This window comes from Piliocolobus tephrosceles, chromosome 15 (genome assembly GCF_002776525.5).
Source record: "Piliocolobus tephrosceles isolate RC106 chromosome 15, ASM277652v3, whole genome shotgun sequence".
NCBI lineage: Eukaryota > Metazoa > Chordata > Mammalia > Primates > Cercopithecidae > Piliocolobus > Piliocolobus tephrosceles.
Genome location: NC_045448.1, coordinates 17,409,599 through 17,434,543, shown reverse-complemented (window position 1 = coordinate 17,434,543; position 24,945 = coordinate 17,409,599). Strand labels below are relative to the sequence as shown.

The following is a 24,945-nucleotide window of genomic DNA, read 5'->3' as shown; positions in this document are numbered from 1 at the left end:
GCTATAGATTCAGAAGTACAATATGGTTTCTCTGCCCTGAGGATGTTCACAGTCTGGCGTGAACAACAAAAAATGTAACCCAACACCAAATTATAGACAGGTAATATTTTAGAAGTCTATGGGGACTAGCAGCGATCCAGAGAAGCAACAGAAGCCTTTTTTAAGACCATGTTTACACTGAATCTCAATGGGTAAATAAAAGAGTTGGTGAGGCAGAAGAGTCAAACCCTGGGCAGGCATCTGGGGGAAGTGAACAGAAATGATTTGATTACTGTGCTCAAAGAGATCTTAGTCTTATCTGAGAGAGAGACAGAGGCATTTTTAAACAAGGAATATTGTGCCTACTACATGGTAGGTATCAACTGGTATTTGTGGAATGAATGAATGTGACAAATACTATGATGAATGTATGGGTAATTTCTTTGGGGACACGTATAGAGCAATTAATTTGGCTTGGGATTAGAAAGTTATGACATGTGAGCTGGTCTTTAACAGATGAGGTTTATCTAGCCTTAGCAGCATTTCAGGCAGACATCCGTGCAGGGAATAACAAATGGTCTTAGGTGGCTAGGGCCAAGGTTCATGACTATGAATGCATGAAACTGAAAAGACAAGTTGGGGCCAGGCTGCCTCAGCCTTGTGAGCCATGCTGAAGTACTACGACCAGATTCTGCAAGGTTAAGTGCAGCCATTGCTGGTACAGGCTCCATGGCTGGGGGGTTGTGGAGAATTGTCATTCATGCATCTATCAGTTACTGTGCCAAACACTGTTCTAGAATTCTGTGAACAGAAAGGACTTAATCCCTGCCCTCATCAAGTCTGCATTCTAGTTTGGGAAACAATGAAAAAAAAAAAAAAACCCTAAACTCAACATTTATAATGTCAGGAGATAAAAAGATTAGGACTCTCTGAGGTGATATTTGAGTCAAGAACTGAATGATGTGTGGAAACATAAATACAGAGAATCGTTTTCACTCATGAATTAGGAGATCTGAGTTCTAGTCCCGGCTTTAACCTTTTCTAGTTGGGTGACCTAGAAAAATTTTAAACTTACTGGGCCTCCAGCTGGCTGTTATACATAGAAAAGCCTAAGAACCTTGCTCAAAGTGGGTGCTCACGAATGTCATAGGTGATCAGATGAATATTAGTTAACAAATTATATTTAAGCAAGCACATTTTTTTTTCCCAGTAGCTCAAATGCCACGTTAGGATCCCTTGTGTGATGATGCTAGAGTTTTCTTCTTCTGAAAACACATCTCCCACCCTCACACTGCCTCCTGCTAGCGTTACTGTGTCCACTTTTTTACCAAAAGGCAGTGCTTGGCTGCATTCAATTTGAATCCAAAATCTGATAGTGCTCTTTCCAAATGATGGTACCGGACACAGCTACCATTGACTGAGTCTGTACAATGTGTCAATGGTGGCAGCGACTTGACAGATACCAAAACAACCTTATAGGATACCATTGATCACTGTATCTCCAGGGCCCAGCACAATGCCTGTCACATAAACATTTGAATAAATGAGTCTCAGAAAAGTTATGTCTTCAGGGTCGCAGAGAAAATCTGTTAGCAGAAAAGAATCTGAAGCTAGATATGCCTGACAAGATGGCTCAAGCCATGCTACCCAAAAGGAAAAAGTACAGTCTTCATTATAAAATCTAGAAGATGGAGATTATATATTTTTTAATTTAAATTTTAATTTTTTTGAGACACTTTCTCACCCATCCTGGAGTGCAGTGGCACCATCTCAGATCACTGCAACCGCTGCCTCCTAGGTTCAAGTGATTCTCCTGCCTCAGCCTCCTGAGTAGCTGGGATTACAGATGCGTGCCACCAGGCCCCACTGATTTTTGTATTTTTAGTAGAGATGGGGTTTTGCCATGTTGACCCGGCTGGTCTTGAACTCCTGGCCTCAAGCAATCCACCCACCTCAGCCTCCCAGAGTGCTGGGATTACAGGCATGAGCCACCACGCATGGCCAGATAGAGATTTTATACAGAAAACAAAAATCTAGAACCGCCAAAAACTTAAGATTGATTACACAAAGCCCAAAGTAGTTAGGCCAGAGCAGGGCCTTAGGATGGAGCCATCAGAAAGAAACCAATTACAGGATCCTAGTAGCTGGAGGCAGATCTTTGGCAGAGTATTTCAAAGGGAAGCAAGGCATCTTCAACAAGACAATGAAGTGGTTAGCAAATACGTAAGCAGCAACTTGTAAGATTTGATATACAAGCGGTAACATGACCATACCAAGGAACAAGAACATGGAATGCTTTAAAAAGAATTGGTATAACCTGGACAATGAAAACCGAGAACTTGAGGAGGAGGAAGTATAATTTTACACTTATGCCTGTATTAGCTGTATCAGCGGTCCCCAACCTTTCCGGCACCAAGGACCACTTTCATGGAAAACAATTTTTTTATGGACGATGCGGGTGAGATGGCTGTGGGATGAAACTGTTCCACCTCATATCATCAGACATTAGATTCTCAGTAGGAGTGCGCAAACTAGATCCTTGCATGTGTAGTTCACAATAGGGTTCGTGCTCCTATGAGAATCTAATGCCACTGCTGATCTGAGAGGAGGCAGAGCTCAGGCAGTAATTCTTGCTTGCATGCCGCTCACCACCTGCTGTGCAGGCCAGTTCCTGACAGGTCATGGACTGGTACCTGTCCACAGCCTGGGGACACCTGAGCTATATACCAAAATGAGCCTAGACTGGCCACTCCCAACTAATTGTTATTTTCATCTCATACAATCTCAACCAAAATGAACCTAGACTGGCCACTCCCAACTAATTGTTATTTTCACCTCATACAATCTCAAGAATGCCTCTAGATATTTTATTTACCTGGTCTAGACGGTCCTAAACTATCACAGCCACGACTGAACAAATCAGAATAAGCAGAACCTTGGAAGAATGTTTTAGCAACGATTTTTTTCTCTCTGAATATTCAAAACATTGCAATACAGTCCTTAAAAAGCTGTTGAGACAATACAAGGTTTGTAAAGAATCTAGTTGAATGTTTAGCACACAGTAGCTAATACACATTAGTTTTTCCCTTTCCTCATTCTGGAATTGGGATTGTTTCCACTTTTTGGCTATTATGAATAACGATGCTATGGACATTTGTGCACAAGTTTTTATGTGGATGTATGTTTTCATTTCTCTTGGGTATATACCTGGGAGTGGAACTGCTGGATCATATTAACTCTACATTTAACCATTTGAAGAAATACCACACTTTTTCCAAAGTGGCTGCCCCATTTTACATTCCTACCAGCATGAGAATTCCAATTTCTCCACATCCTCATCAATACTAGTTATTATCTTTTTGATTGCAGACATTCTATTGGGTGTCTTGTGGCTTTGATTTGCAATTTCCTGATGACTAATAGTACTGAACAATTTTAAATGTGCTTATTGGCCATTTGTATTTCTTCTTTGGTGAAATGCCTGTTATTTTGCCCATTTTGAAGTTGTCTTTTTATAATTGAGTTATGAGTTCTTTATATACACCCCTCTAAGATACAAGTCCCTTATCACATTTATGATTTGCAAATATTTTCTCCCATTCTGTAAGCCGTCTTTTCACTTTCTTGATGGTGTCATTTCAAACAAGTTTTTAGTTTTGATGAAATCCAGTTTGTGTATTTTCTTTTGTTGCCTATGCTTTGGGTATATTTAAGAAATCCTTGCCTAATCCAAAGTCATCAAGACTTATTCTATGTTTTCTTCTGCTTTATAGCTGTAGCTCTTATATTTAGGTCTTTGATCCATTTTAAGTTACTTTTAAAATATCATGTGAAGTAGGAATCAAATGTCATTCTTTTTTATGTAGATATCCAATACATCCAGAAGATAGTTGGTTCAAAGACAGTTTTGTTTTCCCATTGAATTGTCTTGGCACTCTGGTTTAAAATCAACTGACCATAAATGTGAGGGCTTTTTTTTGAACTCTCAATTCTGCCATTGACCTATGTTGACCTATATGTCTACCTTTATACCAGTACAACACATTCTTCATTACTGTAGTTTTGTATACTTAAAATCAGGAAGGGTGAGTCATTCAAATTTTTTCGAGATTCTTCTTGTGTTCCTGAAATTTCCATATGAATTTTATAATCAGCAAAGAAACCAGCTGGAATTAATGGGAATTACATTTAACCTGTAGATCAGTTTGGGGAGTACTGTCACCTTACGTCTTCTGATTCATGAACATGGAATATATTTCCATTTATTTAGAGGTGTACAGAAATACAGTTAACGCTGGGTATGGTGGCTCACACCTGTAATCCCAGCACTCTGGGAGGCCGAGATGGGTAGATCCCTGAGGCCAGGAGTTCATGACTAGCCTGACCAACATGGGAAAATCCTATCTCTACTAAAAATACTAAAAATTAGCCAGGCATGGTGGCACACACCTGTAATTCCTGCTACTTAGGTGGCTGAGGTACGAGAATCGTATGAACCTGGGAGGCAGAGGTTGCAGTGAGCCAAGACGGCGCCATTACACCCCAGTCTTTTTTTTTTTTTTTTTTTGAGACGGAGTCTTGCTCTGCCGCCCGGGCTGGAGTGCAGTGGCCGGATCTCAGCTCACTGCAAGCTCCGCCTCCCGGGTTTACGCCATTCTCCTGCCTCAGCCTCCGGAGTAGCTGGGATTACAGGCGCCCACCACCTCGCCCGGCTAGTTTTTTTTTGTATTTTTAGTAGAGACGGGGTTTCACCGTGTTAGCCAGGATGGTCTCGATCTCCTGACCTCGTGATCCGCCCGTCTCGGCCTCCCAAAGTGCTGGGATTACAGGCTTGAGCCACCGCGCCCGGCTACACCCCAGTCTTAACAACAGAGTGAGACTCTGTCTCAAAAAACAATCAATCAAACAAACACAAACAAAATACAATGATCATTGCACAATTGGTCTTGTATTCTACAACCTTGATGAACTCACTTTATCAGTTTTAATAGTTTTCTAGTGGATTTCTTAGAATTTTTGATACATACAATCTTGTCACCCGCAGAGACAATTTTCCTCTTCAATCTGGATACCTCTCTAGAATTTTTGAGTGCGACCTAAATTAATGCAAGATTTACTATTTGGTGGTATTAAAGTCAATATTGCGTAGATTTAAAACAAAAGGGGGAAAAGTGCTACAGAAGGAAAAAATAGAAAAATAAAAAAATTAGCAGGCAAGACAACTGATTCCCACAGGATTATTAGTTAGCTATGTGATCCTGGGCAAGTTTCTAATCCTTTTGGATTAGAAATACATTTGATTTTCCAAATCTTCTTCCACTTGATATATCTGTGAACTTCTGGGGATACATAAGTTACTTTGCTTAGTTTATTCAGCCATTACAAGCATGATTTTTACTAAACACACTGACATCTTCTCTCCTTTTCTATTTTTGCCCCTCAAAAAGGAGACTAAGACACCAAAAGTGGAAGAGCACACTAAAGGTATCTTCACACTGAGGGAGAATATAACTCTCAGGAAAGAGTTATAATGGAAGACTTGCAAGGCCTTCCAAGGTGGAAGAGCACACTAAAGGTATCTTCACACTTAGGGAGAAAATAACTCTTAGGAAAAAGAGTTATAACGGAAGACCTTGCAAGGCCTTAAAAGAATGCAGAGAAGTGTAAAGAATTATCCTCTTGGGAACAAGCTGGAATATAAATACTTTAGAGGCTTGTGGAAGTAAAAGTAAAAATGAACAAAGAGATGAAGCATTTACTCTGTCAAGAAGTATACCAATATTTTAAAACCACAATTAAGGAATAATAAGGACATAATAATGACATGCATTATCAGAAGTTTTCAATACAGAGGATCTTTTAAAACCCGAGTTTTAGGTGACATTTTTAAAATCACAATTTTGATTAAAATGGTGTTTCATGACATAGAGGATATTAAAATTTTTACCACACATGAACTAGATACCTTCCCTCTGTCTCTGCTATTGCTGAAGAATTAAAATAATAAGTTACACTTAAGTGTTTTAAAGTTCCTTTCAAGTGCTTTGGAATCTTAGTTTTAATCTCTGGCATAAAGGAAGAGGACTATCCAAACAAGTAACAGAATTGGTTTCTTTCTTATGACATTGTAGAGAACTCAGAGAACTTTTTGCTGAATCTGGGAAACAGCTTTCTTCATTTTCAGCTGTTTTGTAAGATCTGACACACTGTTCACTTTCTTTAATATGTATCTTAGGGCTACCCAACTTGTTTTGGCCACTTTCTTTGAACTGGGATGTATTTTGCTTTTGAGAACTGTGCTTCATTCTTTGAGATGTGTACTTAGCTCTCCCAAACACTGGGGCACTTTGTTCATCTGAGGAATGTCTGTTAAGGCAAACACTCTTCTTCATTAAAATTTTCTGAGTGGTTTGCATATCAACTTTTCTACTATGATCTAAAGCAGTATTTAGTGGTCTAACATTGCAGGTCTTTACTACTGTGTTACTGATAGAATAAGGTACAGAAGTATTGACTTTAGAGTTTTCCTGAAGCAGCTGGTCTCCTTTTAGAACTTTAGAGTCTCTGGATTCATTTTGCAAGGGAATTCCTGGAAGATCCTTTGAAAGATGTGATGTACAATCAGAACCACTGTTAGCAATATAAGGTTCGTTTACACTAAGTATGGACAAAGTTTTCAGGTTGACATCTGGTTGTAGACTATCCTGAGGATATGATGATTTTATAAATATTCGTTCCTTTAAAGGCAAATCCTGAAGACATAAATCAGTAATGCCAGCAAGTGGATGCTCTTCAGGACTAATCTTATCAGAATCCTCATCCAACACTTTCTTTATGTTTGCAGTATACCTTTCTGATTCACATGACAGTTGTTCTGGGATATTTTCAAAGCCACCAGGGATGGCTGATAGCTCTGATTCAACTTCTGATTTTAAACCGTGAGAAAAAGTATTCCTTTGAATAGTTGGAGAATTACTAAAAGATGTACCTTCCCAGTCAATAGTGCTCAAGTGTAGATCAGTAATCACAGATATATTATGAGATGAGGTACTGGGTTGACTAGATTCTGAAATTAGAGACTTACTGACAGCTTTGATTTGCTGTATAGCCAAAGGTCTTGGAGAAGACATGAACTGTTCTTGTACATTCAAACATGGAGTAGTTTTAGGTAAAAGCAAGCTATTCAATGAGGCAGATATAGATTCCTGTGGTAATGCAGAATCAGGGGAAATCCCCAAATTTAACTTGGAATTCTGCTTATGAAAGATTTCACATGTGGGTTTTAAAGTCATGTGTGACTGAAAGCTCATTACTTCATCTGGTTCTGGCAAATTATTTTCTTTAGGCTTAATACCTGAAAAGAAAAAAATACATATAATCAACATTTATTTTCTTTGCTTTAACTTGGGTAAAAAAAAAAAAATAAGTAAACAGTTCAGAGAGAAATCTGTATGAATTGTTTTGGCTTTTTTTGGTCTCAGTGCATTCCTAGATTATAAAATATTTCCCTCTGAAAACAACTGAGCTGTTTTCCTCACTGAGTTCTGGGAAATGAAGAAAATGTATTTAAAACCCGAATATGCTATAAATAGTAGCTGCTGACCAATTGGTCAGTATAACTATTATTATTAACACTTGGTTAAGTTAGTAGACAGAGCAGAATGTTTTATTCCTGGCTTTTCAGCTTTAAAAGAAAGTATGTGAAGACAAGGAAGAATACAATTCTTGACTCTTGATTTTATAGATTTTTCAGTAAAATTTAGACAGAGTAGATTCAAACAGAAGAGGTGGCTCTTCTATAACATTTGCATGTGGCATAAATAGCTATCAAACCCAAAACTTACGTTTTTGTTTCTTCCCTTTAATTTCTAACTTTTGTTTTTGGTAAATAGCAACGATCTCAGGATATGCTGCTTCAAACAATGATTCTTCTTCTATTGTTAGCAGAGCAAATTCTCCATGTTGTTTATCTTCCATAGCATAATGTTCTAAAAGATTAAAAACACAGCAAAGCATCCTTAATTACGCATTTTAAAAAAATCCAATTGGCCAGGCTTGGTGGCTCACACCTGTAATCCAGCACTTTGGGAAGCCAAGGCGGGCTGATCATGATGTCAGGAATTCGAGAACAGCCTGACCAACACGAGACCAGCCTGACCAACATGGTGAAACTCCATCTCTACTGAAAATACAAAAATTAGCCGGGCGTGCTGGCATGTGCCTGTAATCCCAGCTACTCGGGAGGCTGAGGCAAGAGAATCACTTGAACCTGGGAGGTGGAGGTTGCAGTGAGCCGAGATCGCACCACTGCACTCCAGCCTGGGCAACAAGAGCAAAACTCCATCTTAAAAAAAAAAAAAAAAAAAAAATTCAATCTTTCCAGGTAACTAGGTTTACCAGGTAAAATAAGTCATTCACAAATGAACTATTCATTGCAAATCTTGCTTTATAACACCTATATTCTAACAACCTGTTGATAGCAGTACATAATTTATTTTCTTTTTGCCTGGCAATAGCTGGAGATTCTTTCTAAATTAGAACTTTAAATTCTCTTATTTCAGAGATGGTAGCAGTAGCTGAAAGAATAGAAAACTTTGTTTAGGTAAGGTTGGTTGGTTTAATTCAGTTAAGTAAGTGTTAAAATTCCAGGTAAGAAATGAAATAGCTTCCTAAAACTCAACATCAGCTTTCTTTAGTGATGGCTTCTGAAAAGAACACAATTGAAAGGGTCATCAAAAGCATTACTACTTTCCAGGCCGGACGCAGTGGCTCACGTCTGTAATCCCAGCAATTTGGGAGGCCGAAACGGGTGGAACACCTGAGGTCAGGAGTTCCAGACCAGCCAGGCCAAAATGGGAAACCTCCATCTCTACTACAAATACAAAAATTAGCCAGGCGTGATGGCAGGTGCCTGTAACCCCACCTACTCGGGAGGCTGAGGCAGGAGAATCACTTAAGCCCAGGAGGCAAAAGTTGCTGTGAGCCAAGATGGTGCCACTGCACTCTCCAGCCTGGACAACAGAGCAAGACTCCGTCTCAAGAAAAAAAAAAAAAAAGTATTACTACTTCCCAGATTGTTGTTTCAGAGGGTATCAATGTCTCAAGCCCAATCTAACTGGACTTACAAGCAATTAATAAATGAAAATAGGCCGGGCGCGGTGGCTCAAGCCTGTAATCCCAGCACTTTGGGAGGCCGAGACGGGCGGATCACGAGGTCAGGAGATCGAGACCATCCTGGCTAACACGGTGAAACCCCGTCTCTACTAAAAACTACAAAAAAACACTAGCCGGGCGAGGTGGCGACGCCTGTAGTCCCAGCTACCCGGGAGGCTGAGGCAGGAGAATGGCGTGAACCCGGGAGGCGGAGCTTGCAGTGAGCTGAGATCCGGCCACAGCACTCCAGCCTGGGCGACAGAGCGAGACTCCATCTCAAAAAATTAAATAAATAAATAAATAAATAAATAAATAAATAAATAAATAAAAATAAAAATGTTCATATATAAATTTATAGTACAGTGTATTTATAAACAGTACACTAGATTCTTGGGTTTATATGTGGGCAAAACTATAAAATAAGCCAAATTATAAAGAAAATACTGATAAGTTTAAAGCAGAAACAAAGAGAATGAGTGATCTTAAAAGTGTTCCTTAGTTAAACTAGCTTGGAGTACATTTTCTCCTGTAATAGCTCCCACGAGGATCAGTGAAAATGGGTATCTGATCCTCAGTTCTTGACAGGACAGATGCATTGCCAAACTGAAATTAGTATCATTTTCTTTCCTGAAAATATACTAGTCGGTGTAACTGTTTCTAAATACTTTTCAAAATTCTTCGGCATTCTATCTTCCTCTTACTGCTTGGAATGATTTATCTAATTCGCTGTAATTTCATTCTTCAAAGTTACCTACAGCTTAAACTTTCATTGGACAAACCTGTTCTCTCAAATATGATCATACAGTTTAATTTCAAAGCCAAACAGAAATCAACTTGGTGTCATTTTCCATTTTAAATTATCTGTGTTTCACTATCTCCAGTTTGGGAGCTAATTCAGAGTTCACTGTATTTCTGTCTGTAGCAAAAATAAGAATAATTTGATAATAAAAAATTCCCACTGAAACCTAAGCAGGGTTAAAGAAAAGGAAAGGAAGTGTATCCCATGGGTATTTTAGCAATCTCAATTTTTTCAGATGGACTTATATATGACATTGAATGACCAGAGCATTTGTAAAAGCGTATTTGAGAAATATAAATAAAAATTATTTCAGCATTACTTCCTTAAACATTACAAAAGAAATGTCAAATTAGGATATTAAAATAAAATCAAAGCTTATCATGTTTACTATTAGTCAAAACCTATCTAAAATAACACAGGCAAACTATGAAATCAACCTGTGGTGCATGTGATGGGTTTCATCTTTATTTTTCACACACATGCTGTGTGTGTATATATACATACATATACACACACGTAGAATATTTACTAGACATACATGGTCAAATATTATAAATGGAATATTTTGCTTAAAGTGAATACATACCAGGCGTTTCCCATTCTATTTCAAAACAATGAACTCCATTTCTGATTCGGGTCTTAACAATTCTGAAAAACAAATTCATTTAATGAAGTCTAATCACATAAGATATTTGGAAATTTTCCATTTGTAACCTGAATAATTTCCATAGTTTTTTTTTTCCGCCAAGTAAAAACATTTCAAGGAATTACTGCCTAGTCCTTTGACTAGTTTATTCAAAAGATAATATTGTTAGGTACATAGAGTTTATTATTATTAGATCTTCTAAGTCAATTGTTTCTTACCTTATTATGCAGTGTTCCTCACCTCCACAATAATGATTTTTGTTTTAAAGTTTGTTATATTACTTTGGTAAGTACAGTATTTGCCTACTAAGTGTTCTTAAATCTCTTTTATTTTCAAATTCTGTGTAGTATTATTCTACATGTACCTTATAAGCTGAATATTGCTGAGTTTTATTTACTTATCTAATATAATATGTCTTTTAATAGGTGAGTTTAATCTGCTTACATTTTTGGTGATTACTGATATAGCTGCTGGATTCATTCATGCATCTTATCTTGTTTGCTGTCACCAGCTTTTTCTTTGTTCCTTCCACCTTCTTTCTTCCTGTATTCTTTTGGTTTGATAGTTTTACTTTCTTATTTTAATTGTGCTGGTTTGGAAGACAGATTATATTTCTAGCAGGTGTTTGAATGCATACTTTGGGAGTTTTGGCTTATCATCATCATCATCATCATGTATTAATCATTACATACTATACAAATATTTATATATATAATTTTTTCTAGTCAGTTTATTAAATTATCCAAATATGTTTTAATCAATTCCTGGGCTGACGTATTTCTTGTAATTCACATCTTCCCTCTGTGTTCATTTTTTCTCTTGCTGACGTATATCCTTTAACAACACTTTAAAAAAGAAATTATCCTTTTCTTTGAGTCCTGCTCTGTTTGCCCAGGCTGGAGTGCAGTGATGCCATCTCAGCTCACTGCCTCCTGGCCTCCTGGCTCCTCTGCCTCCTGGGTTCAAGAGATCTTGTGCCTCAGCATCCCAAGTAGATGGGATTACAGGCGTGTGCCACCACGCCCAGCTAATGTTTTGTATTTATAGTAGAGAGGGGTTTTCGCTATGTTGGCCAGAATGGTCTAGAACCCCTGGCCTCAAGTGATCCACCTCCTTTGGTCTCCCAAAGTGCTGATCCAGGCATAAGCCACCACGCCCAGCCCTTTAACAGCACTTTTAAGGAAGGTTTATGAGTGGTAAACTCTCTTAGTCTTCATATGTTTAAAAATGCTTTTCCTATGAATAATGTTTTAATGATTTCAAGGTTGTAAATTATTTTTACTCGGTACTTCGAAACATCACTCCAGCATCTTCTGGCATCTATTACTGTTATGAAAGATGTGTGCTATCAGATAGTTGATCTTTTTCCTTTGATAGTTCCCAGCAAACTGTTTATTCTGAAAAATTTCAAACCTTTATAAAAGTTGCAGAAATAGTACAATGAATACTCACATGCTATTACTGAGATTCATCAATTGTTAACATTTTATCACATTTGCTTTCTCCATTTGCAAGTTAGTTGCAAACACGTCTTGAAAAGTAAAATTTTATGCCCTTCCCTAAAATGGTTCTGTTCGTTTGTGACACAAACAAAGCCACAAGGTGTTTGCTGCAAAGCCTGTTGTGAGGCTTGTTGCTAAATGATTAACTGCCTTTGTTCTGCTTCTGTAAAACTGCTTCCCTGCCCTAAGAATTGTAAAACAAGCCCTGCCTTTGCCAGAATTTCAAAACCTAACTGAAATGCTAAAAGTGGCGGGACTCGACCGCTGCAACCCAGACCCAGGGTTGCATCAGCCAAAGAAAAAACTGCATTCCCCATACTTCCCCGGGGTTAGTACCTTTTCCACCCCCTTTGCGTCGTCAAATCAGACAAAGACACCTGGTCTCAGGGTCGCAGCAAAGCCAATTAATAGCCTGTATGCTAATAAAGTCCAAACCCTATAAAAGGAATGTACAACCCCAGATCGGGGCTCTCTCTCTGACTCTCCCTTACTTCCACTCGGAGGGCGGAGAAGCCCTGGTGCACCAGTAAAAAGCTTTCTGCCGAAATCCTTGTGTCGCGTGGTTCCTCGCGCCGATCTTCAATCCCTAAGGAACTGGGTTCCAACAGTCTCATGGCACATCGCCCCTAAATACTGCAGCCTATGTACAGTATTTCCCTACACTGCCACAAAAAACTATCACACTCTGGAAGTTTAACACTGATACAATATACAGACCATACTCAAATTTCCCCAATTGTCCTAAAAAAAGTCCTTTATGACTTAAAAACAATTCAGAATTCAATCAGGATCATTTTTCTCAAATTGTGTTGTCTCTTTATTTTAATCCAGAAAAACTACCTAGATTTTTTTTGTTTGATTTTTGAAGAGTCCAGCATAATAGCTCCACAGAATGTTTTTCACTTGGATTCATTAGAGTATTTCCTCATGATTAGATACATATTAAACTTTTTTTTTTTTTGAGACAGGGTTTCACTCTGTCACAGTTTGGAGTGCAGTGGTGTGATCTCAGCTCACTGCAACCTCCTCCACCTCCCAGGCTCAAGCAATCCTCCCAACTCAGCCTTCCAAGTAGCTGGGATCACAGGTGCTCTCCACCATGCCTGGCTAATTTTTTGTATTTTTGGAAGAGATGGGTCTTGAACTCCTGAGTTCAGTCAATCCACCAGCCTCAGCCTCCCAAAATGCTGGGATTACAGGTGCGAGCCACCACACCCTGCCTAGCTCAAGCTTTTTTGGCAAAAATATTATATAATGTGGTATCTTTCTCAGTTTAACATATTAGAAAGCATATGAAATCGGTCTATTGTCCTTTTATTGGAAATTAATCATTTAGTTAAACTGACGTCCACTGGATTTCTCCATTTTTGAAGATATCATTTTTCCTTTGTAATTAATTTGTAGAGTGGTACTTCAGACTGTGATTATCCTTTCTCTCCAGCAATCTTTCATCTAATGGTTTTAACATCCATTGATGATTGTTGCCTTTTTGATACTTTTTAAGATACTCCTTTTATCGTTGATGTCTACAATATGCCTTGGGTATTTTATGTATTGTGACTATAATTTGGAGTATAATTTTATCTGTCTTAAATTTTGGAAAACTCTCAGACATCATCTTTTCAAAATTACTTTTCAACCTTTTCTTTTATTAGCTTCTAGGAATTAATCCAAAACTACTCTTAAGCATTTTTTATATGAGAGTCTTTGAAATGATTTCTCTTCCAAATTACTAATTTTTTTTTTTTTACCAAGTTCAGCCTAGAGTCCCCTTTAATGCTTTTTATTTAAACAACTATTTTTAAGCTAATACTTCACTTTTTATATCCATCCATTTACATACACTTTTATAATTTTGCCTTCTGTTACTTACAGACATATGTCTTCATCTTTTTGAGGATTCTAGCATTCTGAAAGGCCAACCACACCCACCCCTTGCATAAAACCTGTCAGACTGTTTTAAAACTTAATTTAATCTAAAGTGAATTCATGACTTTTGATTTTTAAAATATTGTATTTCTTTATATGTTAAGCTTTCTTCTTCAATTCTTTTATATTTTATCTGTCTTCACTTCTATCACTCTAGTCTTTTTGAGTGATTGCCAGTAGGCTTTCTGGGTTTCAGGCAACATTTGGTTAGTTTTTTATCGTCTACCCCAGCCTCTTATCTCCTGATAGGAACAGAGAAATTCCACCCTAGCTACTGGGTTTCAAGAAATAAGCCTGACTCCATCAACATCTTGCACTTTTGGTCCCTGTTTTTTTTTTTTTTCCTCTGAAGTGATTTACCTCCTGGATGATACTGCTGGCTTCTAGATTTAAGGCTCTGCAAAACCAGTTTTAGGTCCCGCATTACCTTTACACGTTTGTTCCTTTCCTGGTCCATTGAAACAGTTGTCTTATAAAGGCTGGCTATATCCTTTTATGCTTGTTTCTTTTTATAATCTATTATTACTATGTGTTTGAAGTAGAAAAGCATGACTTACTATGTTGTTCTTATTACAAGCTTTTAATATTCCAGGAGGCCTTTCCTCTACCTTTACAAAAATAAGCTTAAAGATACTAGGAATATTTTACTTATAAGATATTCAAGTAAAAACACCATCTTCACCATACAGTTCTTTACATTACCGAATTGGCTGTAGTTGATTAGAGTTTCTGCTACCAAGCTTTCTTTCTATCATGTCGTAACGGGTCAAAAGTACCAGCAATTTCTCACATGCATAGTGATTGGGCCACTCCATTTTTTCAAGAGTAAATCTCTGTAAATATAACAAAAATAAAACAAGATTTTGTTACCTCTTGTGGACAAATAGCACTCCTAGGTGATATTAATAATTTTTCCTTTAGAATTAACATAAGTTAAAGTAGTATCAATGAGAATATTCTAGAAAGAATAAGCCTCCTAAAGAAGAATCATCATTGTATAATGATTAAGAGTGAAGGCTCTTGGTTTGAACACCAGGATATTTCTTAGATGTTGGGTAACTCACTTAACCTCTCTTAGCCTCAGTTTTACCCATCTGTAATGTGAAAATATTATAACCCAGTTCACAGATGATAAAGACTGAGATTACAAGTAATGCATTAAACATAACAGCAAATTTAAATGTCTAATAAATGTTGGCTGCCATTATTAATGTGGCTGTCATTATTAATACTTGTAAGTATCCAGCTGTTGCAATTTACTGAACCACTCCATGTCCCTAGCCACTATATTAGGAGTTAATATAATCTCATTTAATCCTCATGGTGACTTCATGAGATATTATTATTTCTATTTTGAGAATAATACACATCCAGGGTCACACAGTAAATGGAATATGGTCCAAATTTAAATTTAGGTCATTAATTTCCGACCTCAATGTTTTTTGTAAACGATACTACCTTCCATAATTATATACTTGATCTTGACATTCTCTTGTTATTAAACCCTCTTCCCCCAAAATATCCTTGGATGCAATATATCCACGTATGCTAATTAAGGCATCTTCTAAAACAGCATAACTGTACTTTGTCTTACAGTGTGCAAAGTATGACTACTGTATGGCAAATGAGAGATTAGAAATAAATGCTGAAAAAATATAAGAGCTTCCTGTCTTAAGTTTAAACCTCCTCTCACACCAATCAGAGTGAATATCTGCTCCTATCTTTCCAGCATGTAACTTCATATGGTAAAGCGAGAATTTATTTTCAGATACCTGAAACAATAACAAATCAGGTCTTTGGTACCTGATAACCTTCACCAATTTATCCTTGTTTAAAAGGAATTCTTGAATAACCTAGCAAGAAAAAAGAAAATAGGAATTGAGACTTAAACTTCTAAGAAAGCTTCTACAATTAATACAGTTGAATTACTGGATATTACCTCATGGAATGGGAATCCCTCACAACTGCAAGCTTTCCTGAAAAAAAAAATTATATATATGTTATTACTATAATCAGACAATTTTAGACTCTGAAATCATCTCAGTCAATCTCCTTCCATTTAATAAGAAATGTGAATTTACAGTATCCCAAACAGTCAAGCTTCTCTTTGAATAACTATTACATTACTATCTCCTAGGTTAGCTAAATTTTCGAACAGAAATGAAAAAAAAGTTTTTTTAAACATGTGACTAGTCTAGACATGTGAGGAAAGATTATGTGGAAATAATTCAACCAAAGGTATGTGTATAGGTCATGCCAGGAAAAATCGTGAGTTTTTAAAACAACTTACTTCTTCATATTGTTCTCTACTTCATTGAGTTGCCTATCATGTTCTGTGCGGTGCCACTCGCAAGGGCAGCAGTATTCATAGTCATGTGGCTCACAATATTTATCACTTTTACATAATCTGCATCCATTACGTTCATGATCCTTAGGTGAACCTTTATGGAGACCCAAAAAAAGTATATCTTTTGCCTTTTATAATTACTTTCCACATACATTCTTTTTGCCTGTATCTACATTTTCCAAGATTAATATTGCCTAGCACACTACCTAGCATATAGAAAGGTTTCAATACATTTAAGATGAATAGAGTAACAGACATCATAGTAATTCTTGGGATCAAGTAGATCTTGAACTATTATTATCAAATGACACTTTAGAAAAAATTATTCTTCTATTTGAAAGTGTTAATTAGACACTTGAAATTATACATTTACAATAATCAACAACAGAAAACTTTCTGGTTTAAGTAGAAGCTACACGCATAAAAAGTAGAATGTAATTATTGGCAAAAAAAATTATTTACTTAATAGAATAGCTCTAATAGAATAGTTTCTTTAATGAGTGTATTAAAAGAATACAGCAGTTAATTACCTCTGCTAGTGTCTAGCTCTCAGTTACAGTTATTTTTAAACTATCCTTGGAACATGAACAAATGATGACTGTGGCACAGGTGTGGAAATTTAATTCCCTTTAAAAGGAAAGTGTGATTACTTTCAACATTGTCTTGAGAATATGTAAGAGCATATATACTTGATACGACCTAAAATTGTCATTTGTAAGTTATCAGAAAACTATACAATAGCATCTTATTTATAAAAACATTTATTTTCTTCCATGATTTTATCTATAATAATGTTAATAAAAATATATTAAGACAATTAGATATAGCAGAATTTCTTTTAAAAGATGAGTTAACATGATATCCTATTCTCTTTTGGGAATGAAAGGCCTTTCTCATCCAGTACGTGTTCTGTAGTATTTTTTTTTTTTTTAAACCAAGACTAATGAAGAAGATCCAAGCTATTTTCAACAATAGTGAACATTAGAAATTAGTTTTAAGTCACTGTCTTCATACACAATTAAAACGCATTATAGGACAACGAAGAATCTTTTAAGTGGATAAATACAAATCACCAATATATTAACAAATGGTTTCAGTTCCATTTTCCCTAAGACTTATTAGTATACATTTTTTTCTTAAAATGAATTTCTACATTGAAAACATAATTTTAAGATCTAATTAATTTGGTATCATAGTTTGAAACTGTACTTATCCTATATTTATCATCTACATCACATTATTGGTTTCAACAAACATTTACTGAGTGACTACTATGTGTATATAACAAAACTGATTCCAAGGAATTCCCAATCTAGTGAAGACAATGTAAAACCCTTCAAAGTATTATTAACATTGGTATGTAAAAAGTACTATGTGAACAAGAATTAAAACATAGGTATGAGATACTAATAACAATTCCCTATGTCTCCTTACCTGGATGGGAACATACAGAACAATGAGCCAGCTTTTTAGTGACTAGAGGTTGTGGACTAGAGTTACAAGATGTTTCATTCCACCGATTAAACCTTTAATAGAAAGTGGTTTTTAAAAAAAGGACAAAAAATGAGGTCACAAAACTGATATGTTCTCAAATATCAGGCTGAACTATTCCCTTTCACCTACCTAATTATTTTCCCTTGGGTGGTTGATAAAGTTGCTGGCCTAGCATGGGAAAACCCTGTCCCAAGTTTTAAATGTGGCTCCAAGGCCCAAGGACAGGAGAACTGCAAGACAGGAGAGAGAGTATATGTGTGTGTGTTATCTACATATCTGTATCTCTTAAAAAAAAAAAAAGTATATATATATGTATCTCCAATCAGCCTCTTTTTTTTAAAGAATCTTAAGTTAGGCAGCAATATGTGAGTAGACTGATTTGTAAATGTCTCCTTTTAATCTCTTCTCTGTATGCCACAGCACAAAACAGAATCATGAACATTTCTCTATCTCAGAAAGAAGGGTAAAGAGTAATGTATAAAATTAAATAAAACATTAATCTTCTGGGTGAAAACTGTATCAAAAAGCTAAATCATCTAAAGTGATCATTTCTTAATCTCTTGTTCATAGAGCAAAACATTACCTGCTTCATAAAAGATTTTAAGAAAAATGTATATTACTATAAAGATTTCCACTAATTGGCCGGGCGCGGTGGCTCAAGCCTGTAATCCCAGCACTTTGGGAGGCCGAGACGGGCGGATCACGAGGTCAGGAGATCGAGACCATCCTGGCTAACACGGTGAAACCCCATCTCTACTAAAAAATACAAAAAACTAGCCGGGTGAGGTGGCAGGTGCCTGTAGTCCCAGCTACTCGGGAGGCTGAGGCAGGAGAATGGTGTAAACCCGGGAGGCAGAGCTTGCAGTGAGCTGAGATCCGGCCACTGCACTCCAGCCTGGGCGACAGAGCGAGACTCCATCTCAAAAAAAAAAGATTTCCACTAATTAAAAGTTTATTTCGTTTTTGGCTAAAGTTCCAGGTTAACATAAAGCCACAAAGGATATGGTTAGGTATTAATCATAAAACATATGTGTTCTGAATTATGTTCCTCTATTCACACAAGTTGAAGTTTTTATAAAAAGCTAAATGATATGGTTAGGTATTAATCATAAAACATGTGTGTTCTGAATTATGTTCCTCTACTCACACAAGTTGAAGTTTTTATAAAAAGCTAAATGATCTCTTCAGGTCACTGTGCAGTATCTGGTACTTAAGAGTTACTATTTAGCTTCTGGAATTTCTAACTCATTTACTACAAAGACCAAGTACAAGCCTGTTAAAAATTAGCATTAATTGCTTCCAGATGAAGAATAGCACTTCAAAAATTAAAAGTAACTGGCAGGAAAATATTCAGTATATAAAACAAAATAAAAGATGATTATAAAATAAATGTAATTTTATTATTTTCAAGTGTCAGCAGCGCTTATTTGCTGAAACTGTTTCAATAAGAATGGTTTGGAGTTAGCCAGTTGTTATATTCACTTGCTTTTCCTTCTTTATATTATTTTTTACAATTCCCAAATGATTCCTTCACTGACCCCCATGCCAAAGTATACCTTTTCTTGCTTGCTTTGGCACAGTAATAACTGATGTCAATAATGGATTTATTGAAGTCTTAAGATTTATCAACAGTTTTACAGCTAAAAGAGAAGTATCATAGGAAAGAATACAGTGATTCGATGTATTCTTCATGGTCATTTTTTTTTCATTTTTACCTCTTAACACTTCTTTTCCAGGCACTTGCCATCTCGAACCTGCTGGAGGCCAAGACTATTTTAAGTTTCCCAGTGTCCTAGTTCCTTTCTTATTGATTCTATACCTATCATCATTAATATTAATTTTATAAAGCATTGCTTTCATCAGTAAATATAATTCATGTGTTTTTGAGACAGTAAATAGCATAGTTTGTTAACTTCTATATAATCTGCATCTTGTTCTGAATCCTCAAACTGTAGAGGCTAAATTAATTAATGTTATTATTAAATATGTAGCCATAAAGGCCAGTCAAGTATGATTTCGATTAATGTTGCTTATTATTAAATATTTACAACATGCCACAGACATTTAATTTATAGAAAGAAAAATACAATATCAAAGTATTAAATACAAAATTATTTTAATGTCACGTTTATCTTTACCTGTTGGTAAAAGGGTTTAAAATAGCTAGTGGCAAAATGCCCATGGTCGTACATAAATGCACTTGATATTGTATAAATGTGTTTAGTGAGCTAATAAGATTTTTTAAAATGCAGTATGGTGGCTGGGCACTGTGGCTCATGCATGTAATCCTAACGCTTTGGGAAACCAAGACAGGGGGATCACTTGAGCCCAAGAGTTCAAGATCAGCCTGGGCAACATAGGGAGACCCTATCTCTACAAAAAAAATTTAAAAAATTAATATATTAACATGTTTAATATAAATAATATATATATTTTAAATGCAGTTTGGTGGCTAGGCGCAGTGGCGCATATCTGTTGTCCCAGTTACTCAGGAGGCTGAAGTGGGAGGATCACTTGACCCCAGCAGGTTGACACTGGAGTGGGCAGTGATTGCGCCACTGCACTGCAGCCTGGGCGACACAGTGAGACCTTGTCTCCAAAAAAGAAAAAATAAAATGCGGTATGGCTTAGAACATGTATTCTCATCCTTCCTTTGGAAAATTTCAAAATAAATAAAAATAAATTATCTTAAATCAAAATATAGGTCAGTTTAAAAATACAAAACCCTTTTTTGGAAAACAATCATTTTTTGTACTATTCATTATTAAGTTCAGCAAGAATAAAAGTTCAATGTTGCAAGAGAAAGTAATTATTAGTTACCTCTGAAGTAAACTTTGCCCTTTCAAAATCTGTATAAGTTTTAATGCTTGCTCTTTTCCAACTCCAGGGACTCCCTTTCAGAAAGTGGGAAAAAAATAACTCCAATGTTAATCACTAGGAATGGTTAAAAGTACATTAATTGAATGGAAGAGTCTGCAGCTGAAAGAAAGAATGAGGTAACTCTTAAAGATAGGAAAAGATGTGCAAGGTACATTGCTATGCATAAAACAAAAACTGCACAATAGTGTATATCATCGGGATTTGTAAAGTAAATGACAATTACACTGATATCTATGTAAATAAAAAATTCAGAGAGTTACATACCAAACCACTGATGGTGTTTATTTTAGGGAAGGGAGGGTCATAATTTTAGAGGGCTTTCATTTACTATGTTAATTATTTGGATAATATTTTAATTTAACCTAACTCTATGTTTGTAATCAGGAGAAAGCAAGTTCATTTAATTACATGAACATTTAATATTCCAAAACCCAGACATAAACAGAGAACAAAGGAATGTTCTAACTCTTGAAATTAAAAACTTACGAAAATTTAAAGTGTGAATTTCCAATATGCAAAAATGATATGCCTTAATGTATATTCCTATCACAATTTCTGATTTAAACTGAGTCTTCCAGCCCCTATAAGTGTATGAATATGTCCTTATAAGCAGAGCTGTTATTTAACCAGTATGCACTAGGATTGACACACTCATGTTAACTGGTTAGTAAACAGCTACTGCCCAAGCATTCTGAGTGTCTGCCTGCACAGGAATGTCCCATCTAACCTGAACACTTTCCAATCCACCTATACCCAGAATCCAGCTACTAAAAAGAGTGTCTATGGCACAGCAGGGATACCCAGAAGTCTCTTCCATCTCTGTTGCCTATGTCTTTGGCATACACGTTATTAGGTATCTTGAATATCACCCTTCTTGTATTAGCATTAGCTTTATCTTTAAGTTTCTGAAGGCAAATCAAGTTAGTACACAGTCTTAAAAATCTTTAAGTAGAACAATGTAAACACATAGCAGTTTTGGTTTTAAAAAACACAAAAGGTCAATATAGCTATGGCTAACACGTAATTTGAACACCACTGTAGCTAAAGCTGTTTTCTGTGAGTTCAAGGCAGCAAATTTTTTCTTAAATTAAACATTGGGCTGTTTATAGATTTTAATTATGATATAATTTTATTTAGGAAATAGTCTTCTATTTTAGAAGGAGAATTACAATAATGGTTTGTGGTATTTAAAAGTTTTCTTCCTCCTGCTTTCTTTTCCTAAGAGTTTAAAAAAAGTTCTTTGATGATATAAATTATAAATTAGGCTTAATAATTTTATTATCCTACTATATTTTCCTTTCTCCTGAGCTTAGATGGAAAAAAAATACATGTCATTCTTCTTTATACTTCTCTTGGGAATAGAGGTAAAATGAGGGATTTGTAAGGCTATAGAAATAATCAGTGTGAACATAATAAGGGAACTACATAGTAAGACCTACAATACCAGTCATTTTATATTTTTAAACACTACATTTAAGAAAATGGTATTATTCTCATAATACTTAACTCATCACTCACCTATTATACCTATTTGTTACAGAGCACTAGATTGTGCATCTTAAGATATAAATGAAATATTTCCATGAACAAAACCCAGCACAACGCTGAGAGGCATGGAAATATGAATGTCTTATCCCAATGATCACATGACTTAGCAACAGTAATAGCATTGAGCATGTGCACAAAGAATACAGAAAACTAAAAAGTAGAAAAAGGGGTGAAAGAAACTAACAATGGCATAATACAAGAAAAGAATAACTCCTATATTTATTTAAAAAGATAGTCAAACATAAATGTGAATCTCTTAATCTAGAATAACGGTTTACTGAGATTCAAGCTGTGGTACTACATTATTCTATTCTTGCTTATAATATTAAGTGTCACAAGTCAGCTTTTTAGTGCCATCTGAAATGCTGATTATTTTAGTCACTGAATAGCTTATTACGCCTGAAATTATATTTTAAATTCAATTTTTAATCATATAGCCATATTATATTCATATTTATACAGCACATAAGAACGAAAAAAGACTTATGAATGGCAAGTAAATATGACAATTTCAGCTTACCTTTGGGAGATAATCACAACCAAGAAGTATTGCTAATCCAACCAGAGCATCTCTGTCCAAACCTAGTTTACTCTTGATAGTTGACATTGTGTAACAGTCAACATGTGGGTCCTAAAGAAAGAACAGATTTAGTTTAATCCTTAAAAAGTACATATTTATACATTAAACAACATTACCAAAATAATGTGTTATCTTTAAATGTTTAATTATTCCAGGTTGGGCATGGTGGTTCATGCCTGTAATCCCAGCACTTTGAGAGGCCAAGGTGGGCGGATCACTTGAGGTCAGGAGTTTGAGACCAGCCTGGCTAACATGGTGAAACCCCATCTCTACTAAAAATACAAAAAAGTTAACCAGGCGTGGTAGCACGTGCCTGCAGTCCCAGTTACTCGGGAGGCTGAGGCACAAGAATTACTTGAATCCGGGAGGAGGAGGTTGTAGTGAGCCGAGATCACACCACTGCATTTCAGCCTGGGTGATACAGTGAGACTACGTCTCAAAAAAGAAAAAAAGCTTAATTATTCCAAAACATTTATATAAGAAAACTAGCCTGATCAGCAGAATCTTTATAGAATCTGACACTTCAATATATGGAAATAAAGTTGTAGTTTCAAAAATGGTTTAAAAATAACTATGTTAGCCAATTTTTTTCCATTTTATTGCTTTCTGGTGTCTAAAAAATGTACATTTCCATCTTACAAAATAAAACACTGCAACATATATATATTAGAGAAAGTAAACATTCCCTGTAATTGCACTGCCTAAACTATCATTAATAGCTTGGTACATATTATTCCAAAACACCATCTTCTTTGATACATATATATGAATATTTATTGTTAATTACATTAAGTAAAAGTAGGATTATATAAAAATACTATTTTGAGACATTTTCCAACATCAATATGTCTGGATATCTTTTATGTCAATAATAGCCTTTACAATGACTGCACTGTATTACATCATACGGACTCTGAAACAGTGTTTCTCAATGGGGGTGCTAATATTAGCATTTTGGGAGGGATAACAGAAATGTCTGGCAGAAGGTTTAGTTTGGTTGGCACCAAGCCACCACATATCTATAGTCTCCTTTGCCCAAGCCTGAACTGTTACAACCAAAATGTCTCCTGGTGGTATCTCTCCAACTGGGAACCAGTAAGTGTGAAGTATTTAACCATGTCCCTATCAATGAACACTTGGGTTGCTTGCCAAATTCTTGTAATTATTAACAATGCTACAGTGAACATCTTTATCTCTCTCTCTCTGCGCATATTTGGAGGTATTTCTGAGGATGAAATACTAAACTGGAAATTCAGGATCAAAGCAACACATTTTCATATGCAATTCATGATGTATTTTTGAAAATGATTTAGAATCAAACCATGTGAAACAAACAAGTCAAGTTCTTATGAGATAAATCCTTATTTTGAAGACAATGAACTACGTGGCAATGATTTTTAATAATAGTAAACATTTTATTTAGCAATTGCTATGTGCAAGGCATTACAGTAGGCATTTTATATCTACTATTTCATTTAATCAGCCCTTTAAAAAAGGTAGTTCGTAAACAAACGCTGAAAAAGAGAAAGAAACTAAACACCTTTGTATTCATAGTGAAATTCCTGTAAACAGTCTGGGCTCCATAAAGGAAAGTATCGCCATCATTGGTGAGGCAGCCATCGACATGACCACCAGCATTAAGATAAGCACACATGGCTTCAGCTTCCCCAGCAGCCTGAACCCAGGGGATTCCTAAGCATTCGAGCATATCGAGGCACTGAAAACAAAAAGCAAGCATGTTAGAGCATGTTTTCACTGCTAATTTGTTTACTATTAAACGTATTTCTGTATTACAAATATTAATAGTAGCTATTTTGGTGTTTTAAAAATTACGATATTTAAGAAACACTTGGAAATTTGAATAATGACTGAATATTTGAGGGCTTTAAGGAATGAACTGCCAAACTTTTAGGTATGCTAATAAAAATTACATTGTGGTTATGTTTCTTTTTTTTAGGAATCATCTTTTAGAAAAGATGAAATACTGGGAATGATACAATATTATGTCTAGGATTTGCTTCAAAATGATGTGTGGGTAGGGGAATATATGAAACAAGATGAGCCAAGATAACGGTTTAAGATTGGTAA

At 35.9% G+C, this 24,945-nt stretch overlaps 1 protein-coding gene across 1 annotated transcript in view; it reads right to left on the bottom strand.

Annotated features, from left to right (window-relative positions):
- Window positions 1–5,716: 5,716 nt before the first annotated feature.
- Window positions 5,717–24,945, bottom strand: part of GEN1 (GEN1 Holliday junction 5' flap endonuclease) — a 30,116-nt gene continuing 10,887 nt past the window's right edge. Inside the window, exons 3-13 of the mRNA XM_023199453.1 lie at window positions 24,398–24,574; window positions 22,798–22,908; window positions 20,670–20,743; window positions 17,790–17,881; window positions 16,299–16,449; window positions 15,948–15,984; window positions 15,781–15,861; window positions 14,711–14,841; window positions 10,518–10,579; window positions 7,824–7,967; window positions 5,717–7,333 (exon numbers count right to left, since the gene is read on the bottom strand). Of these exons, the coding sequence (XP_023055221.1) occupies window positions 6,015–7,333; window positions 7,824–7,967; window positions 10,518–10,579; window positions 14,711–14,841; window positions 15,781–15,861; window positions 15,948–15,984; window positions 16,299–16,449; window positions 17,790–17,881; window positions 20,670–20,743; window positions 22,798–22,908; window positions 24,398–24,574 (2,379 nt within the window). The 3' untranslated portion in view covers window positions 5,717–6,014. The remainder of the gene's footprint in view (window positions 7,334–7,823; window positions 7,968–10,517; window positions 10,580–14,710; window positions 14,842–15,780; window positions 15,862–15,947; window positions 15,985–16,298; window positions 16,450–17,789; window positions 17,882–20,669; window positions 20,744–22,797; window positions 22,909–24,397; window positions 24,575–24,945) is intronic.